At 38.9% G+C, this 17,610-nt stretch overlaps 1 protein-coding gene across 3 annotated transcripts in view; it reads right to left on the bottom strand.

Annotated features, from left to right (window-relative positions):
- Positions 1–17,610, bottom strand: part of st6galnac3 (ST6 (alpha-N-acetyl-neuraminyl-2,3-beta-galactosyl-1,3)-N-acetylgalactosaminide alpha-2,6-sialyltransferase 3) — a 110,471-nt gene that overhangs the window by 15,316 nt on the left and 77,545 nt on the right. For all 3 annotated transcript variants that reach the window (XM_079613102.1, XM_079613100.1, XM_079613101.1), the window contains one exon: positions 15,706–16,115. In XM_079613102.1, the coding sequence (XP_079469228.1) occupies positions 15,706–16,115 (410 nt within the window). The remainder of the gene's footprint in view (positions 1–15,705; positions 16,116–17,610) is intronic.

Below are 17,610 nucleotides of genomic sequence, written 5' to 3'. Positions count from 1 at the left end.
TTTGTAGACAAGGTAGAATCGTTGGCTGACAGAGTTGTTGTCACCTCGTGTAGTGAGTTACCTCCTGTTGCGGATCAATCACGCTGTGTCCTGTGGTGTGAACAGCTCAACAACTTGAACACTCCTGATTTCACAGAGAGCAAGTCATGTAGTGTGAACTGCACAGTTCAGCCTGACGTTTTAAAATCCTGTAGTGTGCACTTGCCTTTACTTAGCAGGTTTTGTATTACTAGTCTGGTTCATCTCTTTGTAATTCATTTATCTGCACTTGAATAAACAAGGACATTTCAGTTCATAATTTTTTGCTTGTGAGTAGCTGATGCATAACAGTTACAATTGCATACTGTATATAAATGCAACTTGTAGGTCATATAACAGGTCACCGTTTCTTTTAGGTTTTCTAGGTATAACATAAGTAAAATGTTATTTAAACAGTTTTAGTTAATCGATCACACTGCAGGCTGTTACCCGTTTCTGTTACCAAAAACATGCACAGTTTTGTATGTGTTAAACGCAAGCGAAATGTCTTCTTTCTATCATTTACACATCAAAACAAATAAAGAAAACGTTACAGAGACAGCCGGAATTGACATTTTTTAGATCTAAAATCAATCTTCAAGGGCTAAATTGACTTTGTTGAACTGCAAATCTAATCTAGGCATAGCTGCATTTGCTGCAGGGAACGAATATGAGTGAGCGAGAGAATGAAAAATTTCAATATTTGAATTCTGCTCACATCCCATCTCGGTAATGTCTCTTTCAAAGGCTCCAGGATCTGTGATAATAGCCAATGAATGATGAGGCCTATTGCATGCATTAGGACTTTTATTCCCTCGCCCTATTCATGGAGTTTTCCGGCAGCGTTTGGATTCATGGACTATAAAGCCATCTATCCCAACACTAGGTTGATTCAACAGAACTTTCCCAAGAATACACAAACGGCGGTGCCTCAGGAAACACTCTCCGGATAATGGTAGGTCATTTCTGCTATTTTGCTGACATTCAGCCAAATTCTATAAAGAGCTGAAATTACAGTGGCTGCTAAAAAAAAAGAGGAAATGGATTTCCTAATACCATAAGCATGTAATATCTCAGATAGGTGCTAGGTAAGTCAATATAGAATATATTTATTAAAATGATGCAGAGCGACTTTGTGCAGCCGAGCAAAATAACAAATAAATGAAAAGATAAGCACATCTCAAAAACCCTCCGTGAGCATTCAGGATGAAAACAGTCAGCTGAAGAACTAATCAAAATAAATACCTTTGTGCCTTCAGTATGAAATAAGGGATTAGAGTTGATATAGGGGTCAATGCTGTTGACGTGGTGAGTTTCAGACTTCTGAAGGTATTTTAACCCAAGGTGCAGTGCGACATATTCACACAGAGCCTTTCCTATACATTTCAACGTTTAATAAATCAACTAGAAACATACGCATCAGGATGCAGAGGAGTCAAAATGTGTTAATTACTCTATTACCTTTTATTACATGCATAAGGATGTAGTGTAACAACGCCCAGTTCCAGGAATGCACTAATATTTTGTTGGTAGTACCAGTTTGCAACAATTATTAGTTAACACTAAGTTGTCAACACTTCGGAAAAAATTATAATTCGTCGTTACACTACAGTACATCCTTATGCATCGCTTTCTGCCAGGACTTTTACGGGCTTTTGTGACGTCGAAGTCCGGGTTAGCGGTAGCATGAGCCGTCAGCCAAGTGTTATTTAAATAAACTCCTGATGTACCAACCCGATCTCACGGCAATTCGTATGAATTTTACGAGGTGGCTAATTCGTACCTATTCATACGACCTCACTCGTACGAATTTGTACGTTTTTTGCTAAATCGTACATATTTAACGATTTGCCAAAATCGTATGGATTCATACGAATGACCTACCCCTGACCCCGCCCCTAAACCTACCCATCACGTGGGTTTAGACAAATCGTACAAATTAGTACGAGTGAGGTCGTACAAATTTGTACGAATTAGCCACCTTTTAATCACTCGTACAAATTCGTACGAATTGGTCGTGAGATAGCGTTGGATGTACTTACAAACTTTACAATGCCTCAGACAGAACCTATTTGTACTACTGCAGAAGTTTGGTGCCAATCTGGGCATTATTTTCCCAAATCACAGAAGTGACGTCGACGTCCGGGTTAGCGGTAGCATAGGCGTCAGGCAAGTGTTATTTAAATAAACTCCTGATGTACTTACAAACTTCCCAATGCCTCGTTTTATGAGTACAGAACCTATTTGTACTACTGTAGGAGTTTGGCACCGTTATTAGTGGGTTAATTTACCAGATACAACATTCGGATCCATTAGCGCCGGCACTAAGCCATTCGGCTGATATCTCTGAATAAGCTCTAACTTTAATAATGTTCGACCAAGGGAAAAACAGCTTCTGGGGGGGGGTGTTTGGCTCAAGGTCATGGCGCAAAGGACCCTAGGTTGATTATACTCCGAACCATCCCTTTAAAAGAGCCATTTATTTTTCTTAAATTAAAGAATATTTTAATAATCTAAAGAACCTTTTTCCACTATAAAGAACTCTTTATGCAATGGAATGATTCATGAAACCATAGATGGCAATACAGATTTTTTTTAGGTGTATAATCACTGTAACCCTGCAACTGTAACTGTAAAGCTAGTTCTGAATGGCCGTCAATGGGTAGTGCATTTACAACTCCAGTACCACCAGGGGCTAATAGGGCCATGCTAAGTGCAAAACTGCTAGTGCTGCTCCTGTGTACTCCCTGTTCTGTTCAGTTATTTGTCTTAACAAACTTATGTTAATGTTATGTTAAATTGTCTTAACTTATTTCAGTAGTTTGTTTCTCCTGTGATTCCCTGAGTTTTTCCGGTCTGTACTGTGAATTAAAGACTGTTCCAGCGATATATTCATCTTTGTGTGCTTGGTATTTGTGACTTCCCGTGATATGAAAGGAGCACGATGGAATAGACCAGAACTAATTTTAACTTAACATGTTGTCTTAAAAATGCAACAATCATGGTGTAAGATGCTCAAAAAACAGCACGAGTCACATTGCAATAACCAAAGGAAAAATCTAATTAACCAGAAAGGAATTAACAAGATTAGAATGACGGTGTATGGCTTATCATCTCGGCTGTATTAAACAGCATTCAAAGAATGAAGCCTGATTTAATGCAGAACATTTCTGGATGCTAAGCCAGCTGCATTTTATTCTCATCCTCCATAAGTAAATAAGTCAAGCAAAGCCTGAAAGGACTATTTATAGTATAATTTTTAAAATGCCTCGTAGCTTCCAGTTCCAATTAAAACTACTATATGTACACTTTGAGTCATTAGGACCTGAAAGAGCACCATTGACTCTTTTTTTAGAGCTACGTCATATGCTCATCATGGCTACGTTTAAAGTCCACTCAGTGTGTTTGAACGTAGTGTATTTACCCTAATTATTTCAAACCAAACAGTCAGCAGATCTAATCATCTCTAATGACATTACACTGTCACGTTATATTGTGTGATGTGCAGGTGCACTCATTAATATCGCGGGGAAAAAGGGTCTGATTCAATTAGGCATAGAGCGGAAGCCGACCAATGATTTCCCGAGGCAGAGTTGTGACTACTTGACAACTGTTGATGAGAACAAGTGTCTTTCTAGGCAATTAAATGTAGCATTTAAACCTGCCTGTTAAATGATGATATAAAATGGACAGTTCAGACTTCAAATTCTGATAGGACGAGCCACACATTCTGTGAAGGTAAATGAATTATGTACTAATTCGGCAAGTTTGCTTGGTAACTATAAAAAGCCCATAGACCAGTACATATCCACTGATGCGGAATGTGCAATTTCTCTTCATTAAGGGGCTTTAATTCAGTCTTTTTGAACAATTGATAGCAATTACTGTTCATAATAAAACAGCCACCCTCATGCATATTTTATAGACACACCCAGAAAGTACAACTAATTATTACAGAGTAATAAAGTTGTAATAAAGCAATTAAAAAGACGTAACAGGTAAAATGGCGGCAAGCAAAGTGAACAATCCACAAAATGGAGTCTCCGATTATCAGTAATATCTGCAGTGACTTAGCACCCTGTGTGAGCCAACACAGAGGTCAACAGGACTATCATGGCAACAAGGTAATGTGACAGTGTGATTTAGGAGGACTGTCCTCTGTTATCTGCACATAGTTTACCAGGCCACCCCCACACACAGCATGACAGTGAACCGGTAAATGTGCGACATTTAAGATAAAAGAACTCAGTCTGGAAGATTCTGCTTAGCCCAACAAGCAGGTACTGTTCAGATACGGAGATTGAACAAAAGTTGTACACATGGTCACATGGTAGAAATAAACACAGAGTAGAAATAAAGGATAATGAAAGCAGAGAGGAAGAAAGATCAGAAGGAACGCTTAAAGAAAAAGAAAGCTAGGAAGCATACTACACATATTTATAAGTGTATTCACTTATAAGTATGGGTGACTATAAATGACTAAATACAGCTCTGGAAAAAATTGAGACCACTGCAAAATAAGAAGTATCTCTGGATTTTTTTACTTATTCTACAAACTACCGACAGCATTTCTTTCGAATGTCACATAACAATTTGTCATTTGGAGAATTTATTTGCAGAAAACAAATGACAACTGTTTCAAAAAAGTGAAAAAATATGCCACGTTTTCAGACCTCGAATAATGCAAAGAAAACATTACAAAAAATTTTAAACTTAGGAAGAGTTCAGAAATCAGTATTTTTTGGAATAACCCTGATTTCCAATAACATCTTTTATGCGTCTTGGAATGCTCCCTTTAAGTCGGTCATAATGCTGTTGGGCAATTTTATGCCACTCCTGGCGAAAAAATTCAAGCATCAGTAAACCAGGGAATCCTGGTGGGTGCCACTGGGTGGAAAAGGGGGTATATTTCCAGTATCAAGGCACTGTCCACTCCTGTTTGGACCTGATCGATGGGAACTTTTTAGATGTTTCCATTGCTGTGCATTGGGGAATTACAGCCATCCCTCTTCCCTCCCCATCTCTGTCCGTTCCCTCAATGGCCTTATCATCACCTCCATTACCCTTCTACTCCCTCTGTAAGTCTGATCATTTCGGGCAATCACGGTGAGGTGATTGAGCTGTACCTGTTAGATACCCCGAGTGCTCTGGTGGTCCTGGGGCACCCGTGGCTGGGGCAGCACCATCCTCACATGGTTGGTCAGGGATTTCTGAGTTCTAATTTGTAAAAGGATTTGCCTACCATTTGAACCATTGGTAACACTTTATTTTGATGGTCCCTTTTGAACATTCTGTTAACTATAAGTAACTGTGCAAATACATGTCAACTAACTCTCATTAGAGTATTAGTAGACAGTCTGCTTAATATCTGCAAACTCTTTATTGTGATGCTCCTCCACCAGACATTCTACTGACTATAAGTACCTTTGCAACTACATGCCAACTTATTCTAACCCTAACCCTACCAGTCTACTAATGCTCTACTAACACTCTAATGATTAGAAGTTAGTAGACCTGAAGGGGCAATGTTAAATGGTAAAATGGTAAATGGACTGCATTTATATAGCGCTTTCACAGACCCAATGGCCTCCAAAGCGCTTTACATGTTGCCTCACATTCACCCATTCATACACCGACGGCGGTGTCAGCCATACAAGGCGCCATCCAGCGCGTCGGGAGCAGCTGGGGTTAGGTGTCTTGCTCATGGACACCTCAACACTTGGTCAGGTGGAACCGGGGATTGAACCACCAACCTTACGGTTTGTAGACAAGCTACATGAACCACTGAGCCACTGCCGTTACTTATAGACAACAGAATGTGTTAAAGGGACCATCCAAATAAAGTGAAACCGAACCATTTACTTGAGGGGCATGAGTGGAAGCCTTTAACACCCCAACGGGACACTTTCCTACCTTTCGGGCTCACCAGCGCCCCAGCTATATTCCAGGCCCTAGTTCTGTCCTAGCTGTCACCCAGAGATGGGAAGATGCAACCTGTGCCGCCTTCTTTCACTGTCTGAGCCCTGCTCTCTTTGGCTAGATGGATTACAAGAACTTAGAGTATGTCCTTTCGCCAAGAAGTTGAAAGCTAGCCAGGCCTGCTGGACACTCTTCTTTGGGTGGTTTAACTTCTACCTCTTGTATCGGCAGAGCTCCAAAAATGTTAAGCCGGATGCCCTCTTCCGTCTGTTCGAGGATTCTGGGGGGGGAGGCGGAAACCATTTTCTACAGGAAGGTGGTGGTGGGGTCCTTTCCTAGGAGTTTGAGCGGGGGCAGGGGAACACAAACTCCCTTCCCAGGAGGAGGTGGACCACGTCTTATGGATCTGGTCTTCGCTTGGATGTGGTCTCCAACAGAGGACCACATCTTTTTGGAAGGAGTTCTGTAGACAGAACGGCGCCTCAATGTGTTTATCCTAAGATTTTTACCCTAAGACCAATGCTCAGTCCGAAAGAGCCAACCAGGACCTTGAGCGAGCTCTCCACTGCCTGGCGTCACATAGTACGAGCTCCTGGAGTCAACAACTACCGTGGGTTGAATATTCCCACAACTCCCTGCCGATAGCATCTACAGTCCTCTATCCTTTTCAATGCTCTGTTGGTTATCACCCACCTATCTGCCTTGGCCCGCACATGGAAGAGGGCTAAGGAGGCCTTGTCCCAGGCTTCCAGACAGACCACAGCAGTGGCGATCGTCACTGGATCGTTCTCAGAACCATTGAGACTCAGCTTCTCCGCTCCAGCCCCTGTCAGCACGTTCAATGGTGGATTGCAGACTCTTTGTCCCGCTTTGGCTGTGTTGCGCTCTCTCGGCTCAGTGGATGCTGATATGGATGCTCAGTAGCACTGCCCGACTCATCCTACCTGCAGCCTTTAGTTTGGACCCGCTCTTCCAGTCTTGTGTTCCTGTCATTTGTCTGTGCTCATTGAGGATAAAATAAACGTTTGTGTATTACCAGCAATTGAATCCATGTCTCTCCCTGACAGATGGGGCTTAAGCCCTGAATGTTTTTAGTAAAGTCCTGAATGTTTTGTTACTTTGTCTTTTTCATAGAGCTGAATTGTGAAAAGTGAAGATTATTGCATTATATTTTTATGCATGTTCTCCATTTGCATCGAAGTTAACTACTTGTCATGATACTACTTATGTAATTTTAGCCTCTAGATGCAAATAAGAGATTTACCGCAATCTAGTCTGCTTCTTTGATTGTAGAGTTTTCGTGAGAATGCAGGACCCGTGAGCTCATACTGAAATGATTGACAGCTTCAGATTATAAACCAATCGCTTTCAATTCAAAATTCACATAAAGACTTTATTTTTCATCCTGCTAAGAGGACCAATGGCCATGTACACACTGCAAATTTTGTATCAGCTGCATGTAAATGCGGCAGTAAATCAAATTTATTGTTCCATATCACTGACAGCTGTAATAAGCAGCAGATTTCTCACATAAAGCGGAATATACAGTACACAACACAAGCTCTTCAATATCTTTGCAGTGTTATTAAGGCATAACACTGCAATCTTCACAAACTTTAGTAATTCCAGCAACTATTTTTACTTTTACTTCTTTGGACTGACTAATTTAAACAGCTTAATAACTTAAACCTTTGAGTCAGTTGAGTCCAGCATTAGGGGATTGTATTAAAGTGGATTTCATCATATTTACAGGAGAGAACCTTGCGGTGGAAATAGGGAGCTCTATTTCCTCCGCTCCTCCCATTGTTTCTGGTGTCCCTCAAGGTTCGTGTCTCGGCCCTGTCTTGTTTTCCTTATACGTGTTCTCTCTGGGATTAATCTGTCAAAGCATGGTGTAGCATACCATTTTTATGCAGATGATACCCAGTTGTATTTTCCTTTTAAATCTAATGACATCTCGAAATGGTCAGTTTTGCTTGCCTGTCTGGACGAAATAAAGCTGTGGATGGCATCAAGTTTCCCTCGACTGAACGAGTCTAAATATGAAGTGGTGATTTTTTGCCCATCAAAGCTAGCCAATCAGCTTTCACTTGATTTGGGCTCTTTAGGCTCTAATGTTAATACACAGGATAGATAGCCTTGGTGTGATTTTCAATTCCGAATTGAAATTCGATAAATCAAATAAATGTAGTGGTAAAGGGTATCTTTTTTCAATTGAGGGGTATTGCCAAATTGAAAGGCTTCCAAGTCTTTTAAAGATATGGAAATTGTGATCCATGCATTTATTTCGTCCATATTGGATTCCTGTAATTCTCTATATTTAGGGTTGTCTAAGAAGTTGCTTTCACAGCTGCAGCTGGTGCAGAATGCGGCAGCCAGACTGTTGACTGGCACCAGGAAATGTTCCAGTATCTCTCCGCTGCTGGCTTCTCTGCACTGGCTCCCTGTTGATTATAGGGTGCAATACAAGGTCCTTTAAATGGTTTTTAAAATCTTACATGGGCTTGTCCCTGAATATACCTCTAGTTTGTTACAGCATCATTGTGCCGCTAGACCCCTAAGATCATCTCAAACTTTTCTTTTAAACGTTCCAAAATTACAAAGGGAGATTGTACATTTGCAGTAGCAGCACCACGTCTTTGGAATAGTCTCCCTTTACACATGAAATCCTGTAATCTAATTGAGTGTTTTAAATCTATGTTGAAGACCCATCTCTTCTCTGCTGCTTTTAACTGTTCTTAGTTACAAGTGGTGAACTTGTGTTGTTTTTAAACGTGCTTTAGAAATAAAATGATTGATTGATTGATTGATTGATTGATTGATTGAAGTTTAAAGTGCTGCTTGGTGAATTATTATAATTATATTATAATAACGGTCACCTTTAAAGCTATTCGTTCTACAGAAAGGCTGTAGGGACAAACTTCTTATGTTATTTTTATTAGATAGCAAGAAAACGTTCAGGCATGCCTGATGCTGATACAGTTTTTGTCTCCAGACTCCAGTGGTATTTTAAAGTATATGGCAAATATTCCAATATTGAATTAAAGGAAAGCTCCATTTGCATCCACAGAAGTCTGGGCTAAAGCCTTGAGTATCCAACGGCCATTGAACCTGTGGTGCTCGCATTGTATCAACAATATCCAATAATCTTTTACATTCATATTACAAATGACATTTTCACAGCTGAAATCATTTTTCACTTTGACTTCCAATATTGCCTCATTGGCAATTGGCAAAGCATGCCTCTACCTAGTTGATGATACCTAGAATATCAAAATCAACTGCTGGCGGTAGATCATTTTCCTATTTAGCACCTAAACTTTGGAACAGTCTTCCTAACATTGTCCGGGAAGCAGACACACTCTGTCAGTTTAAATCTAGACTAAAACCACATCTCTTTTTCCTGGCATTCACATAGAACATTATACATTTCTATTATTCAAATCAGTTAAATGATTATTAGGCTGCATAGTGTAACGAGTCAGCTCAAAGGGGAAATATTCATAATAACTCATAACTCGTTATGATTAATTATGAATATTTGGGTCAGTTAATTGGATTAACTTAATGTAGCTAAATTAATAGTACAGTCAATTAATCAGATATTCTTTTGATTATTAATTTATCCTTAGAAAAGGGTATCTTTCATGGCCACAGAAAAATCATTATTTCTTAGCATGTAGAGCTTAGAGCATGTAAAGCATGTGTAACAAGATCTAAATCGTAAAGTAAACTTTGTATGCAAGCAGAGAATCAGAACCAAATACGTATTGTGCACAAGTTTTATTAACTATATTACACACACATAACTAATCTAAACACATACACACATGCACGGGTAAAAGGGTGAGTGACAGAATGGAATCGGAAAGTAAGGTTATTGTAAGCAGCTTCTTGCAATACTCTCCTAAATGCGTAATAAAACATGCAAACAAAAGTGTTTGAAAACATTATCGCTTTCATGACCGTCCTTTATTTTTCAGTGCATTTGTTATACATTATATGGCAATTACTGTCATGGGACATGCGGTCAGGGACCTGGTCTGGATATTGGATAGGACCAAAAAAGGTTGAGAACCACTAGTGTAGATGTACGTTATTTACAACGTGATAGAGCATTCAAATTTTAGCGCCATTCACTGGACATTACATGAACTGCCACTATAAGTGTAACAACCAACATAGTAAAATGTTACAAGATTCACATTCATCTGGTTACATCTCTTAGCGATACTCACGGGACATTAGTGCAAGCAGTGATGCTATATCATTTCGCAAAAATGTCGCCACGTTTTCCCAATGAGCTGGGTTGTTTACTTCCTGTGTTAAGTCTGATTAAACAGTGATTTTACCATAGCACTTTTTTATATGTCTACTGTTCGAACTGACGATCAGCCTCAGATTGCTTCCACTTAGAACAGTACAGTAGCTCGCAAATGCTCAAACTGAATGCAATCATTCTCCTGGAATCCTTAAGCTTTCATTCATCATGTGCAACATTAGAGCTGCCATCACACATATCTGAAATGTCACTGCTGCTCACAATCAGATGGGTGGACGTCTGACACTCAAAATAATGGAGTGTCTGTCTGCTGCTGGTTCACACGGTTGGCCTGATTGATGGTTCACACTGGACTAATGAGACAGAAATGGATGTTCTGATGTACTCTTGGGATTTCATTCAGTGTTTGACAGGCATTCAAAACTGGAATTAGGCACTGAACAATGTGAAAACTGATATAAGAGATAATAATAAAGCACACAAATGTCCAAAGCATATAATGCAAGAGCAAACCATCAGTGTTTTACTAGAGTTTAACATTTTCTGAAGTCCAAAACTTGCCACAATGATGATAGGGCCTTATGGGTGGTTGCCACTGCCAGGGTGTTGTTGCTAAGGTGTTTTGATAGGCTTTTAGCATGTTGCTCTAGGGCGTTCTAAGTTTCTGCTTGGTGTCACCTTTCAAGTCTTCCATCACAAATAATGTGAGAGAATCATTAGTCTATCTATGCCTGAAGGGCAATGACAAATAAAAGTATACATTATAAAGAATCTAGTTTAAAACACATGTGTCAAGTCCCTATAATTTCACACTTTGTATTTGGGTTTTATACAGTTTTTAAAAACATTTATACCATTACAGTAAATGCAATGACTCTAAAATTGCCATGTTGTCAATATCAGGTTGTGTAAACACAAGCAAAGAGGAAGATGGGAGTAAACGGGTAATCTTTTATAATACACACAGGTTAAGTCCAACATAGAGTTCAGCGATCCAACACAACCATAGTATAGTATAGACCAGACCAAGACACACAAACAGAACTGAACTTAAATAGTGAGAGGAGAAGGAGATGATTGATTAGTGCACAGATGAAACTAATGAGTGTCCATGACAACAAACTAACTAAGGAAGAACGGTCATGTGGTGTACGAGTGTGACGCATGTAACCTGAACTTACCTTGACTTGTCATAAAAAAAGGTCAAATTATCTAATATTTTAACAGATTTGTTGACTTTGACGCTGTCGCGACTGCACTGGGTCTTTACAAACTGCACAAGTCAAGTCAAGTCAAGAATATTTGTATAGCGCTTTTCACAATACAGATTGTATCAAACTGCACAACCTCACTTGTTTACTCACTCAAAACTCATCTTAATATCAGGTGTTAACTCACCATTCAAGCCCAGCTTCTGCGTTTGCTTTTTGTCTGGCCACCATAACAGTTCCTGGTTCTTGTTACTGGGGATACCTCTGTTGTAAAAGGCTCCAATGCGAAGTAAACCTGTTTTCTCTGTTTGGACTATTACCTTTAGTCTTGTTTTCCAGTACAGAGTGACTAGTTTAGCTTTTCTACATGCATGGAATTTTTTTTATTGTGAAGAATAAACTCCTGCATAGGATTAGGGTCCATGTTCATATTCTCCCTTGCATTATTGTTATCGTTACAGACGCACAGCCAGGAGGATCATTTTGAGTTTTTTTTTCCCCTTTATGTTGACAGGAACTCATGAATTTTAAGCATAAACACAGCTTTGTATTTTCCCACCTAAGAATTGCACTATTGTTCAGAGGTTTGGGGTCAGTAAGATTTTTTTTAATTAAAAAATAAAATAATGTTTTTGTTTTTAAATTGATCAAAGGGCATTAAGGCATTTAGGCATGTTACAAAATATATCTTTTGTACTTTCTTTTGAACTTTTTATTCATCATAGAATCCTGAAAGAAAAAAGTATCATGGTCTCACGTAAAATAATAAGATATGATTCCGATAAAATAATCCCGATATGTGACAGGAAAGGTTTATAGATCAGGCTTGTCTGGGCGGCACAAATGTATTTTATGTTGGATGCATGAATTAAATGATGAAGAAAGATGGATTGAAGAGGCGTTGTAAGACTTCTGCATGCTATTTGTTCAATGGCTTTCAAAAAGTACAGTAGTAGGGACAATATTGACTTCGACAAAACTTGGTACATTAACATTTGACACTTAAAACTAGAGTAATGTCTGCTGAAAATACAGCGTTGTCATCAGAGAAAAATAAAATAAGCAAGTAGCATAGCAAATAAAATAGAAATTAGCTATTTTTAATTGTAATATTATTATACAATATTTACTGTATTTTTGGTAACACTTTACAAATAAGGTTTCTTTAGTTAACTACATTAGTTAATATGAACTAATAATGAACTACAGCGTTTATTAATGTTAACTTAGAAAGTGTTACCGTATTTTTGGTGAGCCTTGGTGAGCAAAACAAAAACATTTAAAAAACATAAATGAATTAAACAAGATTAGCATCATGTCATTGACCCCTAAAACACAATCCTAAATCTGACATGAGTCTGTATGTGCTGAAATTAATCCAGTAAAGACAGATATTGATACACCAAGACAATCAATACTGTTTATTTCACACTCCCTCCAAAACCGAACAGCCATTAAATCCATTACCGTCTGAGTAGACCTCAAAAGGATTCAAAAGTGTGTGAAGTGACAGGTTTCAATCTCTCATTTCCACACCCTACTCTATATTGAACAGTTCTCAGTAAAACCTGACCAGAGCGTGAAACCGGTCCCTAAGCTTACCCGTATCCCACCTCAGCAGTGCAACCTAACATTTGTTTTATGCAAGTAGACACTTCATATAAAGTGGGATCCATGTTTGACTTCATAACTCTCCATATCTGATATATCAAGTTCTCCTTCTGAATTCTTCCGCAGTCTTCTGTGAATTTAGACTTTATTAGCGATGATTCGCTGCCTCTCAACTACACAGTCCGATCGCAGGTGTTGTCTGCGAGCGAGGTTGCTCCTAAAATATGATTCAAAACAAAAGCTTTGCTGCCAACTGTTTCCTGACATGCCGATCTGCTCTATTAAGGCTGATTTATTACTGACATTACACACACATCTGCTCATGGCCACGCATTCACTCACACTCCGGCTATAAGTGGCTCTTCTCCATGCGGTAAATGGCCGCGTCTCGCCTACCGGATGTACAAACCGCAGCACGCTGTTAGAGACATCACTATCTGCTTGCTTTTCCGCTAAAGGAATTGATGTAGGATAAAGGATAATCCTCTCCAGCCCTCCTTAGGAATATCTCTTATCTGTGCTATAACACAACAGCATTAGGACTATCATGTGGGGATTACTCTTGAAAGGCAGAACTATCTCAGCGTTTCAGTCGGACTGATCAAATGCAATCTAAGCCTCTCCATGAAATAGAGCTTTTTTTTTGGCGACTTTTTCGAGAGTAACAGTGAACCTGCTGACTTTGTGAGCGCTCAACTTCAAATGAAACATTCATGAGGGTGTTATGTTATGGTCTGATGACTGTAATGAGTAATATCAACAGCTGATTAATTCCCGCGCTCCGAGTGCACAGTGTGCCAGACTCATTAGCACACAGCGAGTGCTCTTCAGAACTCAAATAACCTTGAGAATCCATTGATTTCTTCCGACGGCATCTCACCTTTGGTACCGCGGGGATGTTGACGACAACACAAGGAAGATTTTTACCTACTCTCTCTGGCTTCCTGAGAACATGAGCTAGTGAAGTGGCATTTTAGAGAAGGCTACAGATTTTACAGTTATTGCGTATCTAAAGAGGACAAAGAACACGTTAGTTTCAGACGTGAAACGGGCAAATTAAATCACTGGCATTTTGGGATTCATTTTGGTGCACAAGTCTGTCTCAATCTATTTATCCATGTCTGGCAGTAAGTCATACAAAAAATACTTTTTTTTTTTTTTTTTAAGTTTCAATTTCAAAAAAGGCTCTTAAGCCAATATATGAACTGACTTTTTAAAGAAAAAAACACTTTTGGTTATCGGTCAAGAGAGTGACCATTATAAAGAATATACGTTTTTAGAAATGTAATCTTTGTATTCATGTTGGTTTCACATGGATTCAAAAAAATAATAATTCAATTTAATTAATAAAATGTCATGAGGTGTAACCATCCAATTTTATTAATTTAATAAATATCAAGGCTGTCAAGCGTTAAATAAAAAAAGAAATTTAATTAATTACATGATGTGGCGATTAATTAATCTTAATTATCGCAAATTAATCACTCATCAAATCTGGCTGAGAAATAATTTAAAGATAATTTAAAGTCATTAGTGTAAATGAGAAAAGCATCAAATAGACATTACAAAAAATTTTTTTTTGATTTGATTCAATATAGAATTTATTACACATAAACTTTTAGGTTTCGACAGCCATGAGGGTGAGTAAATGTTGACAGAATCAAATTTTTGGGGTGAACTATACCTTTAATGTTTTTCTATTAATATGGAAATTAATTAAATTATAGTCTAAATAAGAAACTAAAACTGACAGTAGGTGGCGATAAATGATTCACCCTGAACCATTTATAGAATTAAATAGATATTTAGGGTTTAAATAGAATATTATTTCCTGTTTTTCTGCGTGTTAGTTTTACCACACGACTTTAAATTGGTGGACAAAAGTTTTCCAAATATTGTTAAGCAGTTTTGTTTTTTTCTTGTTCGTTCTTTTTTATAACAGAAATTCGTAAACAAATGTAACCGTTTGTAAAATGTGTAAGTTGTCACCAATTTATTTGCACTTCCTTAAATTAAAATAAAAAGTTTCTGTCCTATTTGTTAACTTAATAAAAATTCTATAAAAATTCACAAAATTGCAATTTCAAAGGTATTTTCAATTTAATTCCACTGCCTGAAACCTTCTGTGTTAATGTACAGTCATGTAATAAGTTTTACGGTTTTAAGGCTACGTTTAAGCTATCAGTGTTTGGGATTGACAACCGCATTTACTTACAGGTGTGTGTTTCGAAATGTCTCATTCACACAGCATCTTACAGTAACCTCTCGAATACTGTCTGTCTTCAAATCTCCATGAACCGACAGCAGCTTTTATATCTGGGGTGGAAAACGGAGCATTTGAGTCGCGCATAGAACACAAAACTGACGGGAGACGCTCCAGTGGAGAACATAGACTGGATCTAAAACCTTCAGTAAGATACTAAAAGCAAAACCACACATGAAAACCAGCGACACGAGGTAGACAGAGCGTCTCTCTCGCACTGTGACGTGACGGATAACTAGTTGTCTAGTCCAGTTCTGTTAACACAGTGCAAGTTTTCAAATTTATGTGTGTGAGTTCGGTTATAGAATGAGGTTGTCACTCCTGTAAATAGTTAACTGGCCTGTGTGTGAATGTAACCGTATTAAGGACTCAAATACAGGAATGAACGTGGTCACTCTCACCTGTCTTTGCCTGTCTCCTTTTTGAAAACCGTGTCGCAGTAGTTCATGCGCTCTTCGGTGGTGACGTAGATGCGAGCCTGTGGGTAGTTTTCCACCGCTTGCCGCAGCATGTTGTACACAATGCCCTTGCCGTCCTGCCTCATGTTGCGCAAGGGTCCCCAGACCACATAGACGGTCTCGTTCCCCTGGCCGAAGAAGTGCTGGGGCTTCTGGATAAGCAGAGGGACACTAGTGTGAGACACCACTCTCAGGTCCGTCCTGCGGCCCACGTCCCTCTCGAAGCCCCGGCTGGGTGCGTTGTTCATCCTCCATATGCAGGAGGACTGGTCGATCTCAGTCCCTGCCTCACGCCCCAACATCTGGCCAGAGCTGGACACTATACTGCAAACCTCACAGTGCAGCTTCAACGGCTAAAAGAAAAGAACAGAAATGGGGTTAATTAGCATTGGAGGTTCATTTAAATCATGACTCGCAAGCTCTATATATATATATATATATATATATATATATATATATATATATATATATATATATATATATATATATTATATATAAATTATTAATGTTTTGTTAGAACATTTTTGACAGACATATAAAAAAGGTCTCACAACAAAAACATTTATGCCACTATAAGGTTTTAAAAAAAAATGGTAAATTACATGTTAAGTATTTGTGGATCGGCTTGACAAATGCCTTTTTCAGCAATAATGAGATATACCTTCCCATTGAATTGTTCATCTAAATCTCAGTCTTACAACTAAATCTATTGAGTGGCTCTGCGGATACATGACGTTGAGGTGATGCTGTGTGTGTCACAGTCTTCGTCTGCACCTGTCTGTCTTAGTCTGCACTACACTTCCCAGAATCCCTTGTGTCTCCACACCTGAACTCACTCCCTCAATTATCCACCCGTTCATCGTCCTCATCATCTGTGTCACCTGTATCACCTGTGTTTCCTTGTCTGTTTCCCGCCACCAATCTGTTACCATGGACACTGATCACTTCCTCACAGCTGCCTGTCATTTGTGTTCATCATCACAGTGTATTTGAGTTCCTGTCTGTTATCAGTTCAGTGTCCGGTATTGTTTGTGTTTTACATGCTGTCTCACATGTTCCTGTGTATCCTGAGTTTACGTCATTAAAGAAACTTAATTCTACGTTCATCTCCATCATCCTTCCTACCAGTTGTGACAGAGTGCTTTCAAGTGCAGCCAAGTGTGGCATTATTGTGAATGTTGCTGCTATATTCGGTTCTTGTTAGTGTCATGCACACACCACTGGATGAACATCCATTTTATGATGGAAAGATCCACCACTTTTTTTTTCTTTTTTCTTTTTTGAGAATCCACTTTTATGGCTCTCAAATAGTCAGGTGGTCCATGGTACATTTCTGAAAAACACTTCGGGGAAAAACAGGGAACGATTCCACTGAAGGAAAGTTTGATGAGAACCTATATGCAGTTTATTTAAAAAAACGTGAACAAAGACGTGACTTGACGATAAACATGAACAAAAGTAACACCGACCGCAGTAACAGGGAACAAAGCTAGACAAAAGAACAATGGGAACATGACATGGACTAATGACTTAAGACACACCAATGAAAGTAATCGACCAATGACCCAATAACAAAACAGAACAGAGATACACATGCACCAAATAACCAATGAGAACATGACACATGAAACAAGGAGGCACGTGACAGGATCACATAAGGAGCCAGAGAATGAATGAATGAATGAATGAATGAATGAATGAATGAATGAATGAATGAATGAATGAATGAGGCATTTATATAGCGCTTTGCATATACTACTGTACACCCAAAGCACTTTACAATCATGTCAGGGGAATCTCTCCTCAACCACCACCAGTACAACGGCGCCAGTGCCCTCACCACACACC

The sequence above is a fragment of the Phoxinus phoxinus genome, assembly GCF_949152265.1.
Source record: "Phoxinus phoxinus genome assembly, chromosome: 5".
Lineage (NCBI taxonomy): Eukaryota > Metazoa > Chordata > Actinopteri > Cypriniformes > Leuciscidae > Phoxinus > Phoxinus phoxinus.
The sequence above is the reverse complement of the archived record's forward strand: the minus strand, read 5'-3'. Positions and strand labels throughout refer to the sequence as shown.